Source organism: Poromitra crassiceps, assembly GCF_964638095.1.
Source record: "Poromitra crassiceps genome assembly, chromosome: 9".
NCBI lineage: Eukaryota > Metazoa > Chordata > Actinopteri > Beryciformes > Melamphaidae > Poromitra > Poromitra crassiceps.
Genome location: NC_139630.1, coordinates 46,805,211 through 46,829,266, shown reverse-complemented (window position 1 = coordinate 46,829,266; position 24,056 = coordinate 46,805,211). Strand labels below are relative to the sequence as shown.

Here is a 24,056-nt window from a genome sequence, read left to right as displayed (position 1 = left end):
GCCTGCAGGAGAGCTAGCTGTCCCTCCCTGCAGGAGAGCTAGCTGTCCCTGCCTGCAGGAGAGCTAGCTGTCCCTCCCTGCAGGAGAGCTAGCTGTCCCTGCCTGCAGGAGAGCTAGCTGTCCCTCCCTGCAGGAGAGCTGTCCCTGCCTGCAGGAGAGCTAGCTGTCCCTCCCTACAGGAGAGATAGCTGTCCCTCCCTGCAGGAGAGCTAGCTGTCCCTCCCTGCAGGAGAGCTGTCCCTGCCTGCAGGAGAGCTAGCTGTCCCTCCCTGCAGGAGATATAGCTGTCCCTCCCTGCAGGATAGCTGTCCCTGCCTGCAGGAGAGCTAGCTGTCCCTCCCTGCAGGAGAGCTAGCTGTCCCTGCCTGCAGGAGAGCTAGCTGTCCCTCCCTGCAGGAGAGCTAGCTGTCCCTCCCTGTAGGAGAGCTAGCTGTCCCTGCCTGCAGGAGAGCTGTCCCTCCCTGCAGGAAAGCTGTCCCAGTGATTGGTTCCCCCAAAATCCTGGAGGCACCAATCAGTAACGACTTTAGCGGTCAGGCGCGCCCACCCAATCTGACTCTGTTGACTTTTGACAACGAACCACTCTCTCATTGGTGTTACAACCTGTCAGTCATTCGATTTTGCCTTCTAGACCCGCCCTCAAAACAGCAGAAGTGGCACAGATTAATTGATGTAGTATGTGGAGCGCAGTGATTCAACGTCATATTTGAGTCTGGGGAGAGACTAGTAGTGTGATGGCTTCTGCTGCTCATGAAAGACGACCTAAGGTGACAAAAGATGTTCTGGTGTTGCTCTGGCCAGTCTTAACCTACTTTCTGCAGGGCTAATCATTAACTGACAAAAGATATGAAGCTGGCCTGACGTCAGTGCCAGCCTGGGAGAGAAACCCAGAAGGATTTACTGGGATTTGCTCAGCAAATCTCCTCAACAAAGGTGCCCTACCTGCATGAAAGCGTAGGTGTTCAGGCTCAAACCCGGCGCCGTGCAGAGGTGAAACCTAAGAGTCTCTCAGAGTGAAATGGAGAGAGAAGGGACTCTGAAAAAGTCCCGTCAACAGAGAGAACACCTGGCCCTACAGATCCTCTCTGCTTTCATATGCTCCTTACTAATAAACACAGCCCATCACATGTTCAAGCCTTCATGCTGATGATGCTGCCTTTCAAATGGGAGCTGTATAGATGTATTATCCTAAAGAAAACCTACAGTCTCTTGATGTGATGAATGTGCCCTATGCTTTTAGTCCATTGCATTACTTACATAACTCTATGGTGTGTGTGTGTGTGTGTGTGTGTGTGTGTGTGTGTGTGTGTGTGTGTGTGTGTGTGTGTGTGTGTGTGTGTGTGTGTGAGTGACTGTGTGTACATTTCAACAAGCAACAACTGGAGTCTGTAACGAAAACAGTGTCTGAAATGAAAACTATAAAAAGGCATAGGGTGTGCGCCCTAGCCAAGATTGATCGTCGGCCCACGTGTAACACTATAGCAGCGACAGCCTGGCCCTCATGCCCCACATTCCAGCAGCCACAGCCCCGCAGGGCCACGCTGAACGCCGCCTCGACTCGGTGGGCCTGCCCTGCCTGCACACAGCCTCCCTCTCTGCTCTTCCCTGGAATCGGATCAGATGGCCTGAACTCATCAAGCCTTGACAAAATATGGCCTGGAGGCCTGGAGCGGCTGGCGCGACTGGTTCCTCAATCTCCTGCTCTCTGACCTCCCTCTTTCTCTTGCCGTCTTCCCGGGGCCCATAGTGTGACCAGATCGCTCCCTTTGATGGTGCTCTTACCCCCAACTGTTCAGCCGACCTCGCGGCATCCCAGCAGTTATGTAATTCCCTGATGGCAGGATCAACAACCTTGGCAATAGCCTACCTGACCCAGGAGACACACACATCGCTGCCACGGTTTACATAACAAACGGCAGACGCTGTTCATCTGGCCCGTACGAAAAAAGAAGTGGAGTAATCCTATAATGAATTTTAGAAGAAGGCTATGACAACAAAAGCTACTGTAGGGTCAAAAGATTACTAAAAAAAAATCCACCACAGGCACACCACACCATAGGCTATCAGCTATTGATTTTTGTATTATTATTTTTTTTGTTATGGTGGGAGGAGAGTTCTTTTCTGGATCTGCATCAAATAGTCTGATAGTTAAATCGTTTTGTTTACATTGAGCTCTAGTCCAATGAATGGATTAGCTGCTGTTCAGTAACCTGCCTTATGTAATTGTATCATGCTCTGAGCGTCTTAAAGGGGGTTGCGTCACCACTGTGTTTCCAGACAAACCGGTTGCCATTTCTGTTTGCTCCAATTCCAGCCATGTGACTGACTGTGGCCTTATTATGCACATACTCATAAGGGGCATTGAGTTAAAAAAAACAACGACTCTAATGTATGGCAAAGTCCCCTGCATGTGACAACATTTTCCATAAAAACTTCCCATCCACGACATATACTAAATGCCTGGGGACAAGAACAACAATGCCTGGTGTCGGACAGCATATTATTCTAATCAATTTTATAGATAGATCTACAGTACGTCACCAAACCCACACAGCTTAGGAATCAATGGTCTCAAATGCTCCCCCGATGTGATTTATTATGGCTTCTGCACTTTTCTTATTTTACTGTGATGTCCATTACATTGGTAGAAACCACAAGATTTAATTTGGACCCAGGCTGAGACATGGTGCATGATGACATACATACTGTAGCCTACCTTTTATGTGTGTACTAATAATGTCCAGTGTGTGTGTGTGTGTGTGTGTGTGTGTGTGTGTGTGTGTGTGTGTGTGTGTGTGTGTGTGTGTGGTTTACAAGCCACATGCTTCTTGTTTTTGTTTTGCTGGGGGAAGGAGGGGGGCTGTGGTGGTGGTGTGTGTGCATGTGTGAACCTCTTACCTTCCAGCCTGCAGAGCTGTTGCTGTCCCCTTTGTCTTTGAAGTAGGGGACGCATCTCACCATCCACTCATAAATCTGGGACAGGGTCAGTCTCTTGTCCGGCGTGCTCTCTATGGCTTTGGTGATCAGGTCTGCGTAGGACATGTTCCCCCAGGCGTTCCGTCGAGAGGACGCTTTCCTCGGCGTCTGCTGGCTCCCCGCACCGCCGGGGGTCAGCGCGCCCGAGGTGGCCGTGGGGGAGTGCGAGGAAAGCGGGGAGCCTCCGTTCTCCAGGCCGCCTGGAGAGGAGGAGAGCGGTCCATCGGCCACGGGGCTGCCGCTGCTGCTCTGGTCCTCCGCGGTCTCGCCATTGATTTTGTTGTCGTCTTCATCGTCCTCTTCCTCGGGTATAATATCGGTGTCGTTGCTCTCCGGCTTCACCGCGTTGGAGTCCGGTCGTGGCAGCGGCCAGGTGCACGATCTCGGCCGCTTCTGAGGCTCGAAGTCCGGGTCGATGGCCACGTCCAAGTCCAGGAGAGGGTCGGGGAGCGGAGCCTCTGCCATCTCCCTCTCTTCCTTCACGGTGTCGTCCCCGCTGCCTGCCTGCCTACTTGCCAGGTGATGGAGTTAGAAGACGCGACACGGAGAGCTGTCAAAGTCGCGTCCCATGAATGCGCGCGCCCGTTCTTTGTTGCTATTCCAGAGCAGCCGAGTCACCAAAGAGCCACAATGACACTCAGAGCTGCCTATTTACCCCTGTTGAGGACAGAAGAATAAACACACTCGGTCAGGTCCAAGTTCAAATTCACCCTATTGCTCCTAATGTTGCAATTTCTATAAGGTCTAGTCTGAACGTATTTTTTTTTATCCTTATTTCAAACCCGCTACAGTAATGACACAAAGTTGAAATTACGCATATTTCTCTCTGCATCACTGAACATTATAATGATAATGCAGGCAGCCCTTCAAAAACAGACACTACTTGCATCAACCCCAAATCCCGTCCTGGTGCAAGAAAGCGGAATCCTACTGGAGGTGAACGGGGCTGAGGAGAAAGTGCTCAAACGTCACCAACAGCGAATAAATCCTCTCTGGAGACGTGTATGTATGTAAATACCTTGCACGGACACGGCCCAGTCACTTGCGCTCCGTGGCAACAAAACGAGGGGAGAAAAGGCTAGATCCTGGATAGTCCACAGCCACTTCCAGATGCCATCTTGACTATTTCTCTTTCACTCCCTCCAAGTGCGCTCTCTCTCTCTGTGTCTGTCTGTGTGTGTGTCTCTCTCTCTCTCTCTCTGCTGTAGCTACAGGCTGATAGGAGGAGGATGTGTACTGCAGGGCAAGTCGGTATAGATGTGTGGAATAAGAAGACTGCCACCTCACTCTGGGTTACTACTGTATCTCGCTTGCTCGCTCTCTCCACAGCGCTGCACACGCACACGCACGCAAGCACACGCACGCACGCACGCACACACACACACACACACACACACACACACACACACACACACACACACACACACACACACACACACACACACACACACACACACACACACACACACACACACGCAAGTCTATCAAGGGCCAGCCCCCTAGATCCTGTGTATGGGATCGCCTTTTAAAGAGACATCGTTCTACAGGACAGTAGGCTACAGTCTGTGTGCGAGGAGGGACACCGTCCGTCACCGTGAACACGTCCCGACATGTTTGAGTGGCACAGAATGACACTGACACATATTCATAACAGCAACTTGGCAAATAGAAGAAGACAGAACGATATCATAGCAGGGTTTAGAAGGATACATCATACATGTACTGTGCTTGAGTCCCTGTTGGAACATTATATGGCGGGTTACTTTTCCCTCAAGGGTTGGATAGAGGCAATTTTGTTAGAATGATATTTGAACTGATTAACAGTTTATAAACAGTTGACTTTAGTGGAATAGAACTCGCCTTTACAAAAATGATCTAATAATCAATAGCTAGCCTATAATACAATTTAATGACAACAAAACTACATCTATAATAATCCCATGAGAATATTATATAAATGCTATGAGTCGATGGGATGATTTAAAAAATACATTATTGTACTACCACCAGCCAGATCACAGTAATTGTACTTATCGAGTGCCACAGGTGCAATTTAATCCCTATATGTATAGGGGTAATTACAGTGATGCCATAGGAGATGATGCAATATATTTCAGTCAAGTTCACTAACTCACTATTGATCACCACAGATACACTACAAGACCCCACTGCAATATTATATGAATATTGGTGATTTTTTGCATTGGGGTGTGTGTCTATGTTAATTGCTTTCCCTCTGATCAGCATTCTAAAACATCTTGTTGCTCTTGTTCGTGATGGCGGATTGTACCTTTATGCGAGGCTGTCAATCGCGTCTGTAAAGGCGCGCAGGCCACGCCCCCTTTCTGAAGCCCGTGCGCCTCGTCCAGCATGACGTCATCCAGTTTATTAGCCAGAGATGAGGGGAGAAATCCTGGACGCGTTTCCATCCTGTAGTCAGTGATGCTCTGAGTATGGACCCTCCTCTCCTCTCCTCTCCTCTCCTCCACCTTCTTGACTGGATCAAAACAGCCTGGGCTCGTCCACGGCTTCTTTGTTCCTGCCTTGCAAAAGGTGCGCGTCCAACTGCGCGTTCTCGCGGTCCGTGTGTGCAGGAATGCGCGTGCACTGCTGTCCCTAACAAAATGCCACTATAATATTCCTATAGGGTCGGGACTAATGGTGTGAGTATGCACTGAGCTTATCGTTGTTTGTTTATGAGATCTCTTTCTTGATCACTAGCTAGGTATATAATTTAATATTCATAGCTATTCTTCATATTAAATTGTGTATAGTTTGTTTTGCTGTGATATTTGTATAGTACTATCTGGACAATATTTCTGAAGGGATTATCACTATATAGCTATTCTTTGGGAGGGTTATGTCCAATATTCATTCGCCAATAATTCATTGCAAAAAAAAAGTGCTATGCACAAAGCCAAGCATTCATATCTTACACTTGTGCCTGTTACTGTTTTTATGCGGCTACATAAAGGCAAGCTGAGAAACAGGTATATGGAAAAAGATGAATACCATTGTTAAACACATTGAAACAGGCACATTGTCCTTCACAGCAGCAGTCTGGAGTCTACACGGTAGGCTAGAGGATTACAGTAGCCTACAGTATACAGTAGGTCCCTATACAGACACACACATTGTATGCTGGTTTTGTTCCCTCCACATCAAAGAGAATACCTGACGCAGCAGTTTGGTTCCTGCAGTCAACTATAGAGTTAACCGCTCACTGAAAGCATGGAGAGAGGATAGGGTGTGTGTGTGTGTGAGCGCACGCGCATGTTTTCCATGTGCATGCACAGTAATACTTAGCCGCTCAGTGAGGCAGATGCAATGCTTTCTGTATATCCTTAAATGACCTTATAAATTACAATGCTGAAGTTGTATGACATTTGAATCATGTGTAAATTCGAATTAGTTTCAGCGGATTCAAATAAAGCTGCTGTCAGGGTGAGTGATCATTCAGTAAAGGATGTTTTTTTTGTCTCATCATGTTTTATAACCTCAGATGAACTCAATATTGTGCCTAGATGAAATAATGTAATGTGTGATTTTATGACTGCCATTTGCTTTCCTACAGATATGCGTACTTTCATCCATGCTTCTTTTTTTGCGAATAAGTCAAATCAAATCACACAACCGCTTTGATAAGGAGGCATAACAGCTGACAGACCGTCACCAACATACCTGTGTACTGGATCTCTCTGGCATTGGGACATTTTATTCTGCACATTATTCCACCTTTACCATATATGCCCCTCTCAGACAGACATGCATGCATATACACACACACACACACACACACACACACACACACACACACACACACACACACACACACACATAACCCAAGCCATTTTTGTTACTCCCCGTCCTTACCATAGCACACACTCCTCCTGACACATAACACAAATTCAAATGTACATTTCAGGCCTTTTGTGACCCAAGATAATACTGTGCATGTAACAAATATTCCTGTGTCCCTATTTCAAGTGCTGGGGAAAAGACCTGAGAGCCAGAGAAAAGGTGGATTTGTTTTTCGTGTTCCCTTCCCTCCCTCCTTGGTGCCTCCCTGGGGCGAAGGCTGCACTCCGGAGGGGACGGAGCCTGCGACCACCCCCCTGTGCCAGCGTGAATCATCCAATTAAGACGCTCACAAAGCAGGGCGGCCATCTCTTGTTTGTGTCTGATGTTTCCCCAAACAGCGTAATGCTCTGATTGGATTAGGGGCCTCAGAATAGAGTGTGATTGATTTTTCGTTAATTGAGAGTTATGGTAGGATAGACTGGGGCCTTTAACTCACACACACTTTTAATTGATATACCTCGTGCACATACATGTGCGCATCTGCGCGCGCGCGCACGCACACACACACGCACACACACGCACACACACACGCACACACACACACACACACACACACACACCTTTAACTTAAGCCACTGTCCCTTGCATCTAATTGAATAATACATGGGGTGTCCTTACTTGCTCCATGATACTGGCTGCTTGGACACAAATTCAGTACCTTATGTAACATGAAAAAAGCACATTACGACATACTCTTTCTAACAACATGAAAACAATGTTGCACTTGTTACTTATTACATCAAAAGACTCAGGGACACAAAATGCAGGATTTCTGTACTCTCCCATTAGGAATGTGAGTTGTGTGTGCAATTTTTTTTTAGAAATGCTGGAAAAATAAACCAAATACAAATAGCATCCCTACTGAGACTCTTAATGTCGGTGCTGCTACCTGTCCTGACTGTGGCTGGCAGGCCGGGCCGGGTCGGGTCGGTCCAGGCTGGACAGGCAGAGTGGTGCACTAGGATGACCTCATCCTGGGATGGACGCAATAACAAACCTATTAGCCATCAGTTACCCTCTGCTGCCACCTACAGACACACAGGAGGAGCTCTACTCCAAAACGCCACACGGTACAAACGATCATCTGTCCTAAAGCAGTATCTGTGCTAGTATAATAAATGATTTTGATCTTGTACTCATTTTGGAGTAGGCGTTCCTTTTTTCATATCACATTCTGGAGCCACGCTGATTCAGAGTCAACTATTGTAATTCATCAACACCAATACAACAGCTGCTGTGCCAATAAAGAGATGCCTCAATACCCCCCCCCCCCCCCCACACACCCTAGCCTGGCTCCAGACCTTCGAAGCCACGCCCACTCCACAGTTGTGGCTCTGGCTCTTCTTGAAGAGGAAATGAGGTTATGAATTGATGATGCAATTGTACTTGGCCAATTCCCCCTGCCAAGCTGTCCCGGTCATTTCTCCACCCCTCTGCCGATCTGGGGAGAGTTGTAGACTAGCACATGCTTCCTCCGATACATGTGCAGTCACCAGTTGCTTCTTTTCACCTGACAGCGAGGAGATTCACTGACAGGACCAGGACGTAGCGTGTGTGGGAGGATCACGCTATTCCCCCCAGCCCCCCCCCCCCCCCCCCCCCAAACAGGCGCCCCGACCGACCAACAGCACTAGTGCAGTGACCAGGACACACATATCCATAAGGCACTAGTGCAGTGACCAGGACACACATATCCATAAGGCACTAGTGCAGTGACCAGGACACACATATCCATAAGGCACTAGTGCAGTGACCAGGACACACATATCCATAAGGCACTAGTGCAGTGACCAGGACACACATATCCATAAGGCACTAGTGCAGTGACCAGGACACACATATCCATAAGGCACTAGTGCAGTGACCAGGACACACATATCCATAAGGCACTAGTGCAGTGACCAGGACACACATATCCATAATCCGGCTTCATATTACAGTGTCTGAGTGTAAATGATGTACTTCAAACTTGGATAAGTACTACTGGATAAGTATTGGATAAATACTAAGCAAGTGCAATATCGAAGTGCAATACACAGTCACATAATTTGAGTCCACTGAAAACCATTTATTCAATGCATGGATAAATATCATACATACCATTTAATATGTGTGCAGTGTTGTTCACAGTTGAGATTTAATTCCCTTCTTTCATTCACGACTACACAAACGGCTCTAGAGTAGCTTACTCTTTTGCCGTTCGCCCACTAGAGGGCAGTAGCCATCTACTATGGAGACCACATGTGCTCCTTCCCTCTCTTTTCCTGATGTACAGTATTAGGTAAGCACCTGTTTGCCTTGTGGTTAACAGATGTTAGAGAGCTTCCCATATTCTACAAAGTATATACCAACAGTCCACAAGGGGGAGAGAGCGCACCTCACAGGAGGAGGCCAAACAGACTGAAACTGTAAAAAGACAAACATGCCATGCTAGGATGGAGAGAAGTCAGATCCAAAATCAAACGGGTATTATTTTTAATGCCGTATCCTAAAAGCCTGTTTTGCTTGGACCCCCAAAGAAAATCCCTCATCTTGCCTGTGTCTGCTTCAGCTAACACAAGAGCCTCCCTCTGATCCCATGTGAGTGGTTAGCGAGGTGTGTATGGCGTTGTGTGGACGCTTATCATGGCAGTAGGTAATGGACGTTAGGTGTTCATAAGAGTCTTGCCGTCACTGCGGTCTCCCTCCATCCAGTACGCCTCTGTCTGCATCTCCGTCAGTCTGGAGACGGTCCTCTGGAAGGCAAAGATCTCCTCCTCGGCTGTGAACAGACTGAGACGCTCACCTGCCGCCTACAGAAGGGACACACAAACAGCAGACATTAATACACTCCTGTCTAAGGAAGCAGATCCTCTTAGAATGTTAGAGACTGGATTTTGAAATCAAATCTATCAAATCTTTCATTTTCCATTTTAAATCGGTATTAAAGGTCAATTGATTGGACTGCCATGCCGACAAGCATGTGTGCATAAGCTAAAACAAATACTAATAAAAACTTGTAGAGACTCATCCAAGCTATATCATTTAAATTGTCTGCTTATATGGTTGTGAGTGACTATGGATTAAGAATTGAAGGTGCAATAAGTAAGACGTTTACTGTGCCATAGCACAAGATAACCATAAATGTCTGCAGGGGGTGAGAGGGTTTTTGATCAATGACTCATGAATTAGTTTGCAAGGAGATTTCTGGCTTGCAAAATGAACCTCTCAACAATGGAGGTCGGTGCTATCAGCAGTACAATCATATTTAATTCGCCATGTAAATAAAGCAAATGCAAACAAAGCAGTATTTTTATTACATTATTTTGAATTGTGATATATAGTATATGACGGTTTTCCTGCCGTTTGGACCTCCTGAGCGCCTCCCAGAGGCTGCAGATGGGGTAACGGACTGTGGCCTCACCCCGCTGAGGCCCAGGTCGTCCAGCAGCTGGCGGTCCCTCTCGTCCTCCCCTCCAGAGTGGACAAACAGCCGGTCGAGAGGAGCCGCCGCCAGGAGCACCACCCTCACCTGGGACCAGGGGGGAGAGGGAGGTATCGGACATGGGCTATTTTCAGTTTGTTTGTAGAATTTCAAGAGGGGCTTTTGCCACAGGCATCAGCTAATGGGGATCCTTTTTAAATGAATGAATGCATAAATAAATGGACCCTGAGGTGACTTCTTGTAAGTGGGTATTGTCTTTGTCTTTTTATTTATTTTTTCTTTACTGAATCAAATGTCCTCTTCGGGACAATAGACATGTGATTATTAAATTACATTGAATTGGAATTGTACAGCTGCAATTCTGCAAACTGTATTACAAGCAGTGTTGGTTCGTCATATTACAGTAGCAGTAACAAGCATTGTAACGACTAACGAGTAAAGTAATTACTTTTGGAAGCACTCCCTAGAGTGAAAGATAATTTTAGAAAAACGATATGCCAACCCCAACACTGATTGTTTTCGTCATAATTAGTTAGCATTCTCTAGTTGAGTTGTGGGCATAGTTAGCAATAGTTAGCAAGCAACCTAGTCAAGAAGTGTCAGAGTTGACTTTCTCTTGTTGTAAGTATTTTCACTGCTGTGAAAAGAACACTGGGGATCGACAACCTTTGGTTGCTCCCATCTTTTACCCAGAAGCACATTACTTATTTAGCAATCAAATTCAGATGAATACATCAATAGTTTGACTGTGTTTGAGTAAGTCAACCTTGTTGTCGTAGAAGTTATCGATGAGTGTGATGAAGCGCCTGGCCCGGTCCTTCAGGGTCAGCGTCAGCATGGGAACGTGGCGGATGAACACGGTGTCAAAGTGTCGCGCCATCTCCAGGTAGTCCCCGGCACCCAGAGGCTGCAAGACAAGCCAGCTTCAACACCCTGGAGTCACCTCAGGCAACATCACACACTCTGAGCTGAGCTGCTTACTGACACCAACACAGACACACACACACACACACACACACACACACTCTCTCTCCACCTTTGCATTTTTTTTTTTTTACCAGTTTAATGCACTTAAATGTGCACACAGAGTGTAAAATATTGCACTCTGTATACATGATGTGCTGAAAAATGGCAATTGTAAAAAATAATAATGTCATGTTTTGCAGCAGGCTTAGGCTGGGTTAATCTTTAGTTAAGAGTGCCCTTGGTTACCATTCAGGAGGTTTTCTCTGTAAATCACCAGGAACACATTAAAGGAGGACTAACCCCCTAGATATGTATCAGAACAGTGATTTGAAAATACCTATGGAAAAAACCAAGAAATGACATATGCTCTTGTCTATACTAGACTCTTTGGCTGTGTTCAAGTCAAGATTGTTTTTCGGAAATCGACGCCATTACAGTTTGCCTACTGCCTCAAAAATAATTTATTTGAGAGGGGCAATATCTTTATAAATATCAACAACTAGCCAACGCTGGTGGCCTGTTTGGAAACAGCTTTGCTCAAAATGGTTGAAAGTTATATCAATTTGGTAATTCAGTGGCGAACTAGAAATTTAATTATTTTTCTGCATGTATCTCTATGGCAGCGTGTCAAACTACGTTACGAGAGCAAAGTGACGTGGGCTCGTTACAGCAGCACACCGCACAATAGGACAAACCTCTCGCTCTGGGGTAACACAATGCGAGATTTCTCCACGTAATTCCCTCGTCTAACTAGAGATAAACCGCGCAATGAAATCCGTTTTTAATTTGCGTTTTGGGGCTTTTCGTGATTCTCGTTAAAAGTTGCAGCACCTCTGATTTTTCCTCTCAGGGCGCAGGCAGTGCAGGGCAGAGCTCTTCTCCTCCTCACAGACTGTTCCCATGCAAATCCCCCCGAGGAGCACACACACACAGACAGAGCCAGTCGCTCTGCTCTGCTGACTTGATTTCCTGAAAAGTTGGCGTTGCTTGTACACAGTGACGATATTATATTAGCCGATATGTTTAGAGAAGCTTTGTCACGTTGTCACGTCGTAGTATAGCGTTATATTTTACATGTCCGCTAAACTGTGACGAGATTTGTTTGCTGAAATGTCAGACTGTTGAAAGCCCCCGCCTCTCACTGCTGCTGTGTGCTGCTGCTGCGCGCGCCCCCGCGGGTGCATGAGAGAGCAGACTCTCCCGTTTGACTGGCCGAGAGAAAGTGCTTCCAAGTCGGACTGATAGCCGCGGAAATGTCAGACTGTGCTCTCTCTGCTCTGGCCGAGTCCGAGAGAGCCCAGCTGCTGCTGCGCGCGCCCCCGGAGCTTGGGGCTAGTGCATGAGGTTTACAGTACATAAACATCATCATTCGAGCTTATCCAGGTAAGATATTAATAAAGTAGTGACACATTCAGCGGGAAACTAACTATAATTAAGACATGTGCCAACTTTGACGACGTTTGGTTCAGTATTTTAAGAGCAAACTTCAATAGGAATAGGCTTGGAGTTCTGAGGAGCCGAAAGGGTACAGGGGGGGTAGGGGAGTAATTATCTTGAAATCCCATAGTCTTTGGGAACACTGTGACGTCAGTGTGTTCCTAATATCCCATTCATTTGAGAAAAGAAAAAAAGCAGTGTTCCACCCTTAGAGGGCACTTATGCCAGATATGCTGCTGAAAAATGATACAAATGGTCAAATGGCAACAGTTTGGTGTCAAAATTTTGACCAGAATTCTTCACACATCACCCCCCAAAGTCATATATATTGGTTAAAAGCTGAAAAAAAGTGTTTTGGGGGTTAGTTCTCCTTTAACATATTACAGCAGGATGGGTGCCTAAGCCGTGAAACCCAGATACAGTACCTGCAAAAAGCCTCCACTTCCCATCAGATTTTAGACTTTACAAGCACAGTGGATTTTGCCACTGTACCACGCTGCTAAATTTGAGGCACAACCGGCACAACTGTTCCCAAAGAGCAACAAGCTGCCAAGAGACTGGTGCTTTTTGAGATGCAGTCTGAGTGCAAAAAATACATGGAGGAGAAAACTATACATGCAATGCAGCAAAAGATGGAGACGGAGCCAAAAGGGGTAAATTTGCAGTATTTTAAATATGCACCAAGTATATATGTACTGTATGTGTGTAACTCTTACAGACTAATATAGAATCCAGTAATACTAATACAGTAACAAATGCAGAATGTATAGATGTATATTGTACTCACTCTGGCACACAGCTCATCGAAGGTGCAGTCTGCGATAGAGCCACAGGTCTTTCCCAGAGTCACCTCTCTGCCCTGCACCGTGAGCACCCGAGGACCCGCAACTATGGAACACACAAAACAATTTGACTGAACCTCGCTCCCACCACCAGCTTCCACACAGAGAGCTGGGGAATACAATAAAACCAAACAGGAAAAAGCCACTAGGAGGGAACTAACTCATCAACAACAAGTAGAAACTGAACGTCAGTGTTGTAAAAGCCTATTTTAATGCCAGATAGAATTAATTATATGACTAATTTCACAGCTGAATTAAATGTGACAATTAAAGTAACTGTAGACCAGGCTGATGTCATAATTTAAAAAACCTCAGAGCTGAATTTAAAACTCAGATGCAGTTGTAACTGTATTTAAGACCTTTTGAAGCCTTAGGTTTCAACAAAATACATTTTAAGACTTTTTCAGGCCCTGTAACCCTGTTTTAACAGGCATCTGTGAGCCTGTCATGATGTGATAGCCATGCTACAAATTACCATGAGAGCTAAATGTTAGTAATCTTAAATGATATGCAGCCACGTTTGGCAGTTTTGTGTGGGAGACTGTTAAAATGTACATGAAATACAAACAACCGTTTTGAACAACCATGGCTAGTTACCACTGTGAACAGTTAAAATCACTGCAGTGGATGGTTAGGGTACTCACCTAAAATAATAATAATAATAAAAATGTCTACATCAGCTATATTGAATAAACAATATTTAAATGTAGGAATCTACAGGCCATATAATAGATACAGAACTACTTTTCATGCAGGGAGCCAATGATCTACCTGTGTGTATGATTTCAGTGTTCTCTAGAAGGAGCGCACAGCTCCACGCGCTGTGCGTAGGGTGCAAGCTTCAGCAGCACAGCTCCACACACTGTGCGCAGGGTGCAAGCTTCAGCAGCACAGCTCCACACACTGTGCGTAGGGTGCAAGCTTCAGCAGCACAGCTCCACACACTGTGCGTAGGGTGCAAGCTTCAGCAGCACAGCTCCACACACTGTGCGTAGAGTGCAAGCTTCAGCAGTAAACAGCAAAAAACGAAGAAGAAGAGCACTCACCAGTCCATTATAATAATTATAGTGTTGGTTTTCTTAGTTATGTGTGTGTGTGTGTGTGTGTGTGTGTGTGTGTGTGTGTGTGTGTGTGTCTATGTTCTCGGAGCCAATCTCCCCAAAACTTGCTGCTTTCCTTTAACGTTCGTACTTCTCTTTTGTCTCAAGGCCAGCTCATCAAAGAGTGCGTCCAAGAAGGCCTCTGCATCAGGTTCGCTTGTGCTGCACAAGACACACACACACACACACATGTGCACAGCCGCACACAGGCAGTGAGAGAGATAGAGGAAATAATAGAATATGAAATTAATAACGCTGAAGTGGATCACATCAAACGGTGGAAGCGATGAGAGAGGGAGGGGGTACTTAGCTTTTCACTCCATCAGTAAAGAACAGGATGTTAGGCTCTAAACACAAGCATTAGCCTGTGAATGCACCTCAACAGGAGATTGTAAAGTGTGTGTGTGTGTGTGTGTGTGTGTGTGTGTGTGCGTGCATGCGTGTGTGTGTTTTAACTTCAGGTAAAAGGAGATGTGTTCTATTTACATACACTGAAAAGACCAAGGCGCTTGAAAGCTCCAGCACAGCAATGAGCAACGGCAGCGTCATTCATGCTGCGTGTGTCTGTGTGAGTGTGTGTGTGTGTGTGTGTGTGTGTGACGTGTGTGTACGTGTGTGTGTGTATGTGTGTGTGTGTGGGGTGTGTGTACGTGTGTGTGTGTCTGTGTGTGTGTGTGTGTGTGTGTGTCGAACAGCGTATACGTAATGAGGAAAATAGAAAAGTAGCTTTTCAAGTTCAACCATTTTCTCATCTGTATTGATTCCTCTTTCATTCTTTTTATGCATCTCTCAAGGTGATGTCGGTCTTTATAAATCTTTCTCCCCATGTAACCATCTCTTCACCTTAAAAACAAACTAACTAACAGATTATGCACAAAGAATTCTGTGTGTGTGTGTGTGTCTTACAGGTAGTAGAGTTTCCGTGCTGCAGCCTTATCGAGCCTCCTGTAGTCAATCCCAGAGTCTAGGCAGATGGTCTGGCAGTGCTCCTATTCTCAATCACGCACGCACCCACGCACGCACGCACACCCCCACCCCCACACACACACACACACGCACACACGCACGCACGCACGCACGCACGCACGCACACACACACACACACAGTAGGGATGAGTAGCCAACTAGTAAAATAACATGACACGATGGGGGTGTGTGGGGGGGGAATTACTATTACAGTTTTTGGTATTGGAACTTTATTTAAAAATGTTGCACTTAAAAAAGTGAGGCGGGAATAAAGAGAGAGAGAGATTGACCCAACGTTTTCTTATTTTCCTTCTTTTGTTACTTAGTTCCTAATTTGTCATAACCGTCACTTCATATTGTAAACGAAAGCTAAGCACACACGGCCTCCTTCAAACTGCTCCTTTTCCTGGAATGAAGCAAAGCCTGATAACTCCTCCCTCTTCTCCCTGCTCTCAAACATAGCCCGTTCCATTCTGACCACATATTTCCTGTTGCCTCCCCTTTCACAGATCTGCCAGTTTATAGATGGGTGTAAACAACATGTTGTGAAGTGACAGAGTTGACGAGCCCATTTACTGCAGATCAGCACATAAACATGAACACAAGGAACAGATTGCTTTGGATCGGAGCACAACTTGTTTTATTCTCCGTTCAGAGAAAGTGAAACTGTCTGACACGGTTACTGAGAGGTGAAATGGCGCAGGGAGGAATTCAGCTGGACGAGGTAAAACTCTGCTGTTCGATCTGTCTGGATCTACTGAAGGATCCAGTGACTATTCCCTGTGGGCACAGCTACTGCATGAGCTGTATTAAAAGCTTTTGGGATGGAGAAGATCAGAAGAAAATCCACAGCTGCCCACAGTGCAGACAGACCTTCATACCAAGGCCTGTCGTAGTGAAAAACACCATGTTCGCAGAATTGGTGGAGGACTTGAAGAAGACTGGACTCCAAGCTGCTCGTCCTGATCACTGCTATGCTGGACCTGGAGACGTGGCCTGTGATGTCTGCACTGGGAGAAAGCTGAAAGCCCTCAAGTCCTGTCTGGTGTGCCTGGTCTCTTATTGTGAGCAGCACCTCCAGCCTCACTATGATGTAGCTCCATTAAAGAAGCACAAGCTGGTGGAAGCCACCGTGAAGCTTCAGGAGAACATCTGCTCTCGTCATGACGAGGTGATGAAGGTGTTCTGCCGTACTGATCAGCAGTGTATCTGTTATCTCTGCTCCATGGAGGAACATAAAGGCCACGACACGGTCTCAGCTGTGGCAGAATGGACCGAGAGGCAGAAAGAGCTTGGGGCGAGTCGGAAGAAAATCCAGCAGAGACTCCGTGTCAGAGAGAAAACCGTGAAGATGCTTCAACAGGAGCGGAAGGCTATCAATCTCTCTGCTGATAAAACAGTGGAGGACATTGAGATCATCTTCACTGTGCTGGCCCGTCTCATTGAGAAGAGAAGCTCTGAGGTGAAGCAGCAGATCAGATCCCAGCAGAAAGCGGAAGCCAGTCGGGCCGAAGAACTTCAGGAGAAACTGAAGCAGGAGATCTCTGAGCTGAGGAGGAAAGATGCTGAGCTGGAGAAGCTCGCACACACAGAGGATTACAACCACTGTCTACACAGTTACCTCTCGCTGTCACGTCTCAGTCAATCTACAGACTCACCCAGGATCAATGCCCGTCCTCTGCGCTACTTTGAGGGTGTGACTGTGGCTGTGTTTGAGGCCAGAGAGAAACTACAGGAGATTTTTATGGAGATCTCATGGACAGTGACTGACGTGGATGTTTTACTGCCACAACCAGAGCCTAAGACCAGAGCTGACTTGTTACAATATTCACGTCAGATCACACTGGATCCAAACACAGCACACACACGTCTGTTATTATCTGAGGGGAACAGGAAAGCAACATTTGTGAGAGAAAAACAGTTATATTCAAGTCACCCATACAGATTCACTGACACGCATCAGGTCCTGAGTAGAGAGGGCCTGACTGGACGTTGTTACTGGGAGGTGGAGTGGAGCGGGAGGAGAGTTTCAATAGCAGTCTCATATAAGAATATTTGCAGAACAGAGCATGAAGGATGTACATTTGGATACAATGACAAGTCTTGGGCATTAGGCAACAACTACTTCAACCATAACAATATAGACACTCGCATCCCAGGCTCTCGGTCCTCCAGAGTAGGAGTGTACCTGGATCACAGAGCAGGTATTCTGTGCTTCTACAGCGTCTCTGAAACCATGACTCTCCTCCACAGAGTTCAGACCACATTCACTCAGCCTCTCTATGCTGGACTTTGGATGCATATTAATGGAGACACTGCTGAATTATGTAAGCTCAGGTAGACAGGAGTTATTAAAGCAGCAGTGTGTGGGAAAAAAAGTATCCATGTTTGTTGTTCAGCCTCACTGTGATGTTTCTGCTCTGCACTTCCCAGAGATCACCTGTCAATCAAACATGTGGGCGGAGCTTGTATTTCCTGTTGATGCAGTTTGAGTTTCTCTTCTCTCTGTCAGTTCAGTCATGGTGGCTATCGCTGCTCATGCTAACTACACAGCTCTTCTGTTTATTCCAGGAAACGTAAAACACATCACTTCCTGCCAGGCGCAGGAAAAACAATGGAAACAATTTCATGAAATGTATATAGGTTGGATCACTGTTGTGTTTTATCAGTCAGTAATAGAGATTATCCAAACAGACATTTATTCATATGAAAATGTAAACTGTTGTGTGTTATATACAGTATATATAGTTCTTATCTTTGCGGCATATTTGTATTATTGCTGTAATATTTTCTACTGTTTCTGTTCCACTGCATTGGCCTTAATGGAGCAAGTGCTAGAAGTATCCCTTTGCCTTTATTATACCTGAATAGTTATTAATAATATTTTGACTTTGATCCTGGCACTTTGTAACTTTGTTAAGGAAAGTTAACTACAAATGTAATCATTCATTATTATTATTATAATCAATAGGCAGAGCATTCACTGTTTTCCTCCACAGTGCTGACATACTCATACAAGTGAAAGATGGAAAAATTGAAATAAAGGTTTTATTCCAAGAATGAATACAATGTTTCTTTTGTATTGATTCCACAAAGCCAAATAAAGCTGCTAGAGAAAATGTGAAACTAATATGACAGTATAACTGAGCCAACTTTCCCCCAACACAACAAAGTGCAGTCTTCATGTTTAGAGCAGATGTGGAATCAAAAGTCAAATGAGGTAGCAGTGATACCAAAGAGGAAACACTCATGAAGATGGAAAGAAGAAAATGTTAACGCAACTGGTTAAATGTATGAAGTGATGATTGTTTAGATCAGGGATACTCGACTTGCTTTATCCGGGGGCTGCTTTTGCAAAATGACAGGAGGCCAGGGGCCAGTTAATAAGCAAACATTAAGAATATATTTCTTTCTGTAGTGGATTGTAGGTTTTTGGGTTGTCAGTAGGAGTTTAGTCTGACAATTTTGTGCACATAGGATAGTTAGGTTAAGTAAAGTAGTGAAGTACATATAAGTGCCTGGTTGGTGAGTAGGCGGCAGGCAATATTTGAGAATTTAGCTGGAGCTCAGTCAAACTTTATTTGACATTAGTTTTCATTGTGAATTAGAAAATGGTCAGGGGGCCACTTGGCAACCTATCGCGGGCCACATCTGGCCCCCGGGCCGCAAGTTGAGTATCACTGGTTTAGATGGAAAGACTGAAGGACAGTGTGGATGGACCTTTTGAAGAATATAACATTACAAAATAAGAAATTTAGTTAAAGATTTGCAATTACTGCCTCCTGAGCAGATTTACTTTAACGTTATTTTCATTATTTATTCTTACATTTTCCCATCTTCCCATTTCAAGTACCCCCTGTAGAACTTCCACAAACCACTGTGGTATTTGTTGCTGTGTTGCGAACTCATCTTTGGCATTTTTATGATACTTTGGGGTGTTGGTATTTATTTTAGTCATCAATATAGTTACTGTACATGCCCACACTTTTTTTTATTATTGTTTCTATTACTTTACGGCACTCTGCTTCTCACTTGCATTGTAAACAACTGAAAATCAGAGCTTCCTCTCCTTCTCTGTATAGCCTAAATAATAACATGAATGAATGGACAAATTAACAGGTGAATTCAATGGCAGGGCAGCAGAGAAGGCAGCTACTCTCTTGTGATAGCTGTGCCATTCCGTGTCACTTCTTCACAGTGTGGTGAGCTGCTCTATTGTTCCCCTCGCTATTCGAGTGCGCTCCGGCGGGGTTGAACTTGCGCTGCCGGGTTCAAACTTTCCCAGATAGTGTAAAACGTCAACAGGATTCATGTCAGGGAGTACGGCGCAAACTATAATCATCATCTCCAGCATTCTATCAGAGAAAAGAAAAGAATCGCGTATCATCGCATCCAAAGCAGCGCCGGGATGACTGAGTATTCACTGACAGCTCCGGGAAATTATGAAATCAGTGAATTTCTGCCACTGGCCTCCTTGAGCTGCGGGATAATTAGCAATCATCACAAAGCAAGGGGACGGAAATACTCCATTCTTCTCCGCTGTCAACTTTTTATCTCCGTGTTCGCCTGCACAAACGGAGTTCCCACTCTGAGCCAATTGGCTGAATCAGGCTTAATAACAACCTGACAAACTCGCCCTCCCCCGCGCACAAAAGGGAGGTGTCATTTCATCAGCCCGCTGTGACCCCGCCAACGGGTAAATAGCCCCTCCAAAAAGAGAAGAGAGAAAAACGAAAGAAAAAAACCTTGTCACTATTGCCGCCACATCATTAGAATCTCCGTCTTGTCTTTTCTTCTGCCGTCTCCCTCCCTTTGTGATTGCTCTCTACCTATAGGCGGCTGATGGCTCGCCGCCAAGAGCGTCTCTTGGCGAGGTGAAAATAAGAGCTAGGAGAAAGGAGGAGGAGTGGAAACACAATCAGCGATGATGATTCCATCGGTTATTTATAATCAGATGAGGCTGAGGCCTCGCGGGTCATTACTTGATTATTCATCTTGAAGGGATTGTCAAGTTCTCACTCCTCCAAGATTTCATCCGCCTACATATTGTCATCTCTGTCACCCACCCCCCCCTCCATCCTCACTCACTCACAGACTCCAGGCCTAACCCATCTACTTTGCAGCTTGGCTTTACTCTCTATGGGCCCTTTTCACAGAAACCGTTTTGAGGTGGTAAACAGGAAGTGACACAAATGTAAAACGGACGTCCATACAGGCACGATTGGCTGTGTCTGCGGGTGGGAAGCCGGATTAGGGGTATGTGTCCTGGTCGCTGCACTAGCGCCTCCTCTGGTTGGTCGGGGCGCCTGTTCGTGGCGGAAGGGAACTGGTGGGAATAGCGTGATCCTCCCATGTGCTACGTCCTGCCAGTGAAGCTCCCCGCTGTCAACGTGAAAAGAATGTCAGGTGAAAAAAATGACTGGCAACTGCGCATGTGTCGGTGGAAGCATGGTGCTAGTCTACGGCTCTCCCCAGATTGGCAGAGGATGGAGCAGAGACTGGGGCAGCAGAGGGAAATTGGCCAAGTACAATTGGGGAGAAAATTGGGGAAAAATCTGAAAAAATAACAAAAAAAAGAATAATGGTAGGCTAATGCTATTGGTTACACCTGCTTTACTTCCTGCTGTACCACCTGAAAACGGTTCCTGTAAAATGGGTCTATACCTCGCCAATATAGATTTCTTCACTGAACATTAATGAACGTTGCTCCCACCAACACACTGGTGTACTTTACTGGCACCAGAAACACTATTTCTGTCTGATGCACCAGTCACTTACCCTTACTGTGTACCAGTCACTTTATTAACTGCCACTCTGTTAATTCTACAAGCCAGTCACTTTATACTGCTACTGCATGTATTTAATAAAGTAGTGTTGAGGTGAAGCCATTGTAAAGGCCATTATCCCATATTCACCTCCCTTATTAGATTTCTTCTCTACCTAAAGGAGGAGATGCAGATAGAGACAGAAGCTTTGAGACAGTTCAGATGGGGACTGTGCAAAAGGGGCTGCAGCAGCTCAACATCAGGAAGATGTCCCTCATATTCATGTATATCCTGTTCTTCCATCCACCTCTCAATCCCTGCTGATTAATACCCAAATACTGTGATTTTGCTAAAGCTGAAATACTTGAATTACTTTGCATGAACTACTACTGTTAATATTGCAATACTCAAATCCCCCAAATTCTGACTCAATGTAAGAGCGACTGTTGTGCTGCTGTGCTATGTGTTGTATTCTGACTCAATGTAAGAGCGACTGTTGTGCTGCTGTGCTATGTGTTGTATTCTGACTCAATGTAAGAGCGACTGTTGTGCTGCTGTGCTATGTGTTGTATTCTGACTCAATGTAAGAGCGACTGTTGTGCTGCTGTGCTATGTGTTGTATTCTGACTCAATGTAAGACGGACTGTTGTGCTGCTGTGCTATGTGTTGTATTCTGACTCAATGTAAGACGGACTGTTGTGCTGCTGTGCTATGTGTTGTATTCTGACTCAATGTAAGAGCGACTGTTGTGCTGCTGTGCTATGTGTTGTATTTGTTGCTGCTCTCTCGAAGTGGGATCCTTGAGGGGGTTCCGGGTTGGTCCCCAGCAAAAAGAGGAATCATTTTATTTTCACTATAATAAGTAACACAATGACGGAATGTATGACTATTTTGGGCATAGGTTTCATACACTTTCGGTAATAACACATCTATAAGCAAACGTCTTATCAGATGGGGGACCTGAGACAAAATCTTATCAAATGTCAGTTTAGGGGTCCTTGACGTTTGAGAACCACTGGTGTAGAAAAGGTTTTCTGCTTCACTGTGTCATGCGATAAAGTTTAATTTAATTCTAGGTAACACTTTCCAGTAAGGGTGCATTAATTAAGGGTTAGTTAACTAATGTGTCTAGTGATCATTTGCTAATTGTGTTCATGTTAACTGGGTATTGATTTATACATTATTCAATAGTTTAGGGTTAGTTCATGTTTAGGGTTAGTTCATGGTTAGGGATTAGTTCATACTTATTAAGCATTAGTAACCATTAACTAACATTAATGTCCCCTATTGTAAAGTGTTACTGAATTCTAACCTTTTTTGTCTTAGTCTAAATTGCACAGTCATTCCCAAACTAGGGTATGCGTACCCCTAGGGGTACGTGGAGCTGCTACAAGGGGTACTTGAGAGAAAGGGGAAAATGGAAAAAATGTAGGAATAAATCATGAAAATAAATGAAACGTTAAAATAAATCTCCTCAGGAAGCACTAATTACAACTCTTTCACTCTATTTCTTATTTTGTAATGTTATATTCTTCAAAAGGTGGGCTATCATTCATTCATTGCATCATTATGCTATAGTTTATTCTCTTGCAGTTTTCTAAGGAGAGTGTTGTAGTCGGGTAAACAGGATACTTGGATTGAGAAATCAGGGAAAGGGGGTACTGAAGGCAAACAAGTTTGAGAACCACTGGCTTACTACATAGGCCCTACTGTCGTCACTGGCCACAGGGCACGCATGATGGGTCCTGTTTCAACTAGTAACCAGCAGTTTCACTACTTTCCAATGAGCATTTCAACAGATGCACACACATACACACACACACACACACACACACACACACACACACACACACAAAGAAGTAAGGAGAGAGGGAGAGAGAGAGAACTAAAGCGAGAGATGATGGACATGAGAAGCACAGTCCCTTTAGAAGAAAGTCATCCAAACACATGTAGCTCCAATCACGTCATTGTCCGAGCTGTCCGCTGCTCTCTGGACAGCCGCTTCCCTCTGCCCGCCATCTCTCTCTCTCTAGCCTCTCCTCCTCAAAAAAGTTGCTTTAGAGTTTTTCAAAGAGCGCGGTGCCATTGAGCCGCAACAAAAGCCAAGGATAGCTGACTATTGGGCTCTGATGAGGTCCACTCCCTCATTACCCGGCCGGCAGCAGAACACATTTGATGCTTGCTTTTTTTTTGTTTGGCCCAGAGAATTGACCGGGCCTCAAAGAAACGCGGGGTGGGAAGGCTGGAAAAGAGATGGAGGGGGAGAGAGACAGAGGGAGAGAGAGAGAGAGAGAGAGAGGGGGGAAAGGTTGTCGTTCATTCATCTGTGTGTGTCTTACAGCCTTGTGTGGAGGGAGGACAGAAGAAAAGAGAGAGAGAGAGGGATAGAGGGGTCGAGAGAGAGAGAGAGGGGGAGAAAGCTTAAAACAGTGCCTTTATGCTGGCAAGTTCTGGACGACTCTTCTGACATCAAAGTGTTTTCACTAACTGGGGAGCTGGTGTGTGAGTGTGAGTGTGAGTGTGGGGGTGGTATCTGGTGATTTGATTCATTCTTGGGTGATGGGTGGCAGGGTGGTGGTGGTGGGGGGAGGTTGGGGCGTAACAATGTGAACACCCTAATTACACCTAATGATCTATTCCCTTAAAGTGTGACCGCCTTGGGCCAGCGGTGGTTTGTTCTGCAGGGTCGTTCTCACAACCTCCCCCTGCCTCGGCGGCT

At 45.5% G+C, this 24,056-nt stretch overlaps 3 protein-coding genes across 3 annotated transcripts in view; 1 reads left to right on the top strand and 2 right to left on the bottom strand.

Moving 5' to 3' along the window:
* foxo3b (forkhead box O3b) overlaps positions 1–4,167 on the bottom strand; it is a 79,403-nt gene extending 75,236 nt beyond the window's left edge. The window contains exons 1-2 of the mRNA XM_083643443.1: positions 3,995–4,167; positions 2,899–3,633 (exon numbers count right to left, since the gene is read on the bottom strand). Of these exons, the coding sequence (XP_083499569.1) occupies positions 2,899–3,441 (543 nt within the window). The 5' untranslated portion in view covers positions 3,442–3,633; positions 3,995–4,167. The remainder of the gene's footprint in view (positions 1–2,898; positions 3,634–3,994) is intronic.
* Positions 4,168–8,957: 4,790 nt separating this feature from the next.
* Positions 8,958–24,056, bottom strand: part of afg1lb (AFG1 like ATPase b) — a gene marked incomplete at its 5' end in the record, with an annotated part of 40,006 nt that continues 24,907 nt past the window's right edge. Inside the window, 6 exons of the mRNA XM_083643015.1 lie at positions 8,958–9,629; positions 10,241–10,348; positions 11,028–11,168; positions 13,452–13,552; positions 14,698–14,768; positions 15,513–15,595. Of these exons, the coding sequence (XP_083499141.1) occupies positions 9,483–9,629; positions 10,241–10,348; positions 11,028–11,168; positions 13,452–13,552; positions 14,698–14,768; positions 15,513–15,595 (651 nt within the window). The 3' untranslated portion in view covers positions 8,958–9,482. The remainder of the gene's footprint in view (positions 9,630–10,240; positions 10,349–11,027; positions 11,169–13,451; positions 13,553–14,697; positions 14,769–15,512; positions 15,596–24,056) is intronic.
* LOC310782548 (tripartite motif-containing protein 16-like) lies at positions 16,261–18,538 on the top strand. The gene has a single exon (XM_083643223.1). It carries the CDS (start codon positions 16,267–16,269, stop codon positions 17,911–17,913), a length of 1,647 nt encoding a protein of 548 aa, XP_083499349.1. The 5' UTR covers positions 16,261–16,266; the 3' UTR covers positions 17,914–18,538.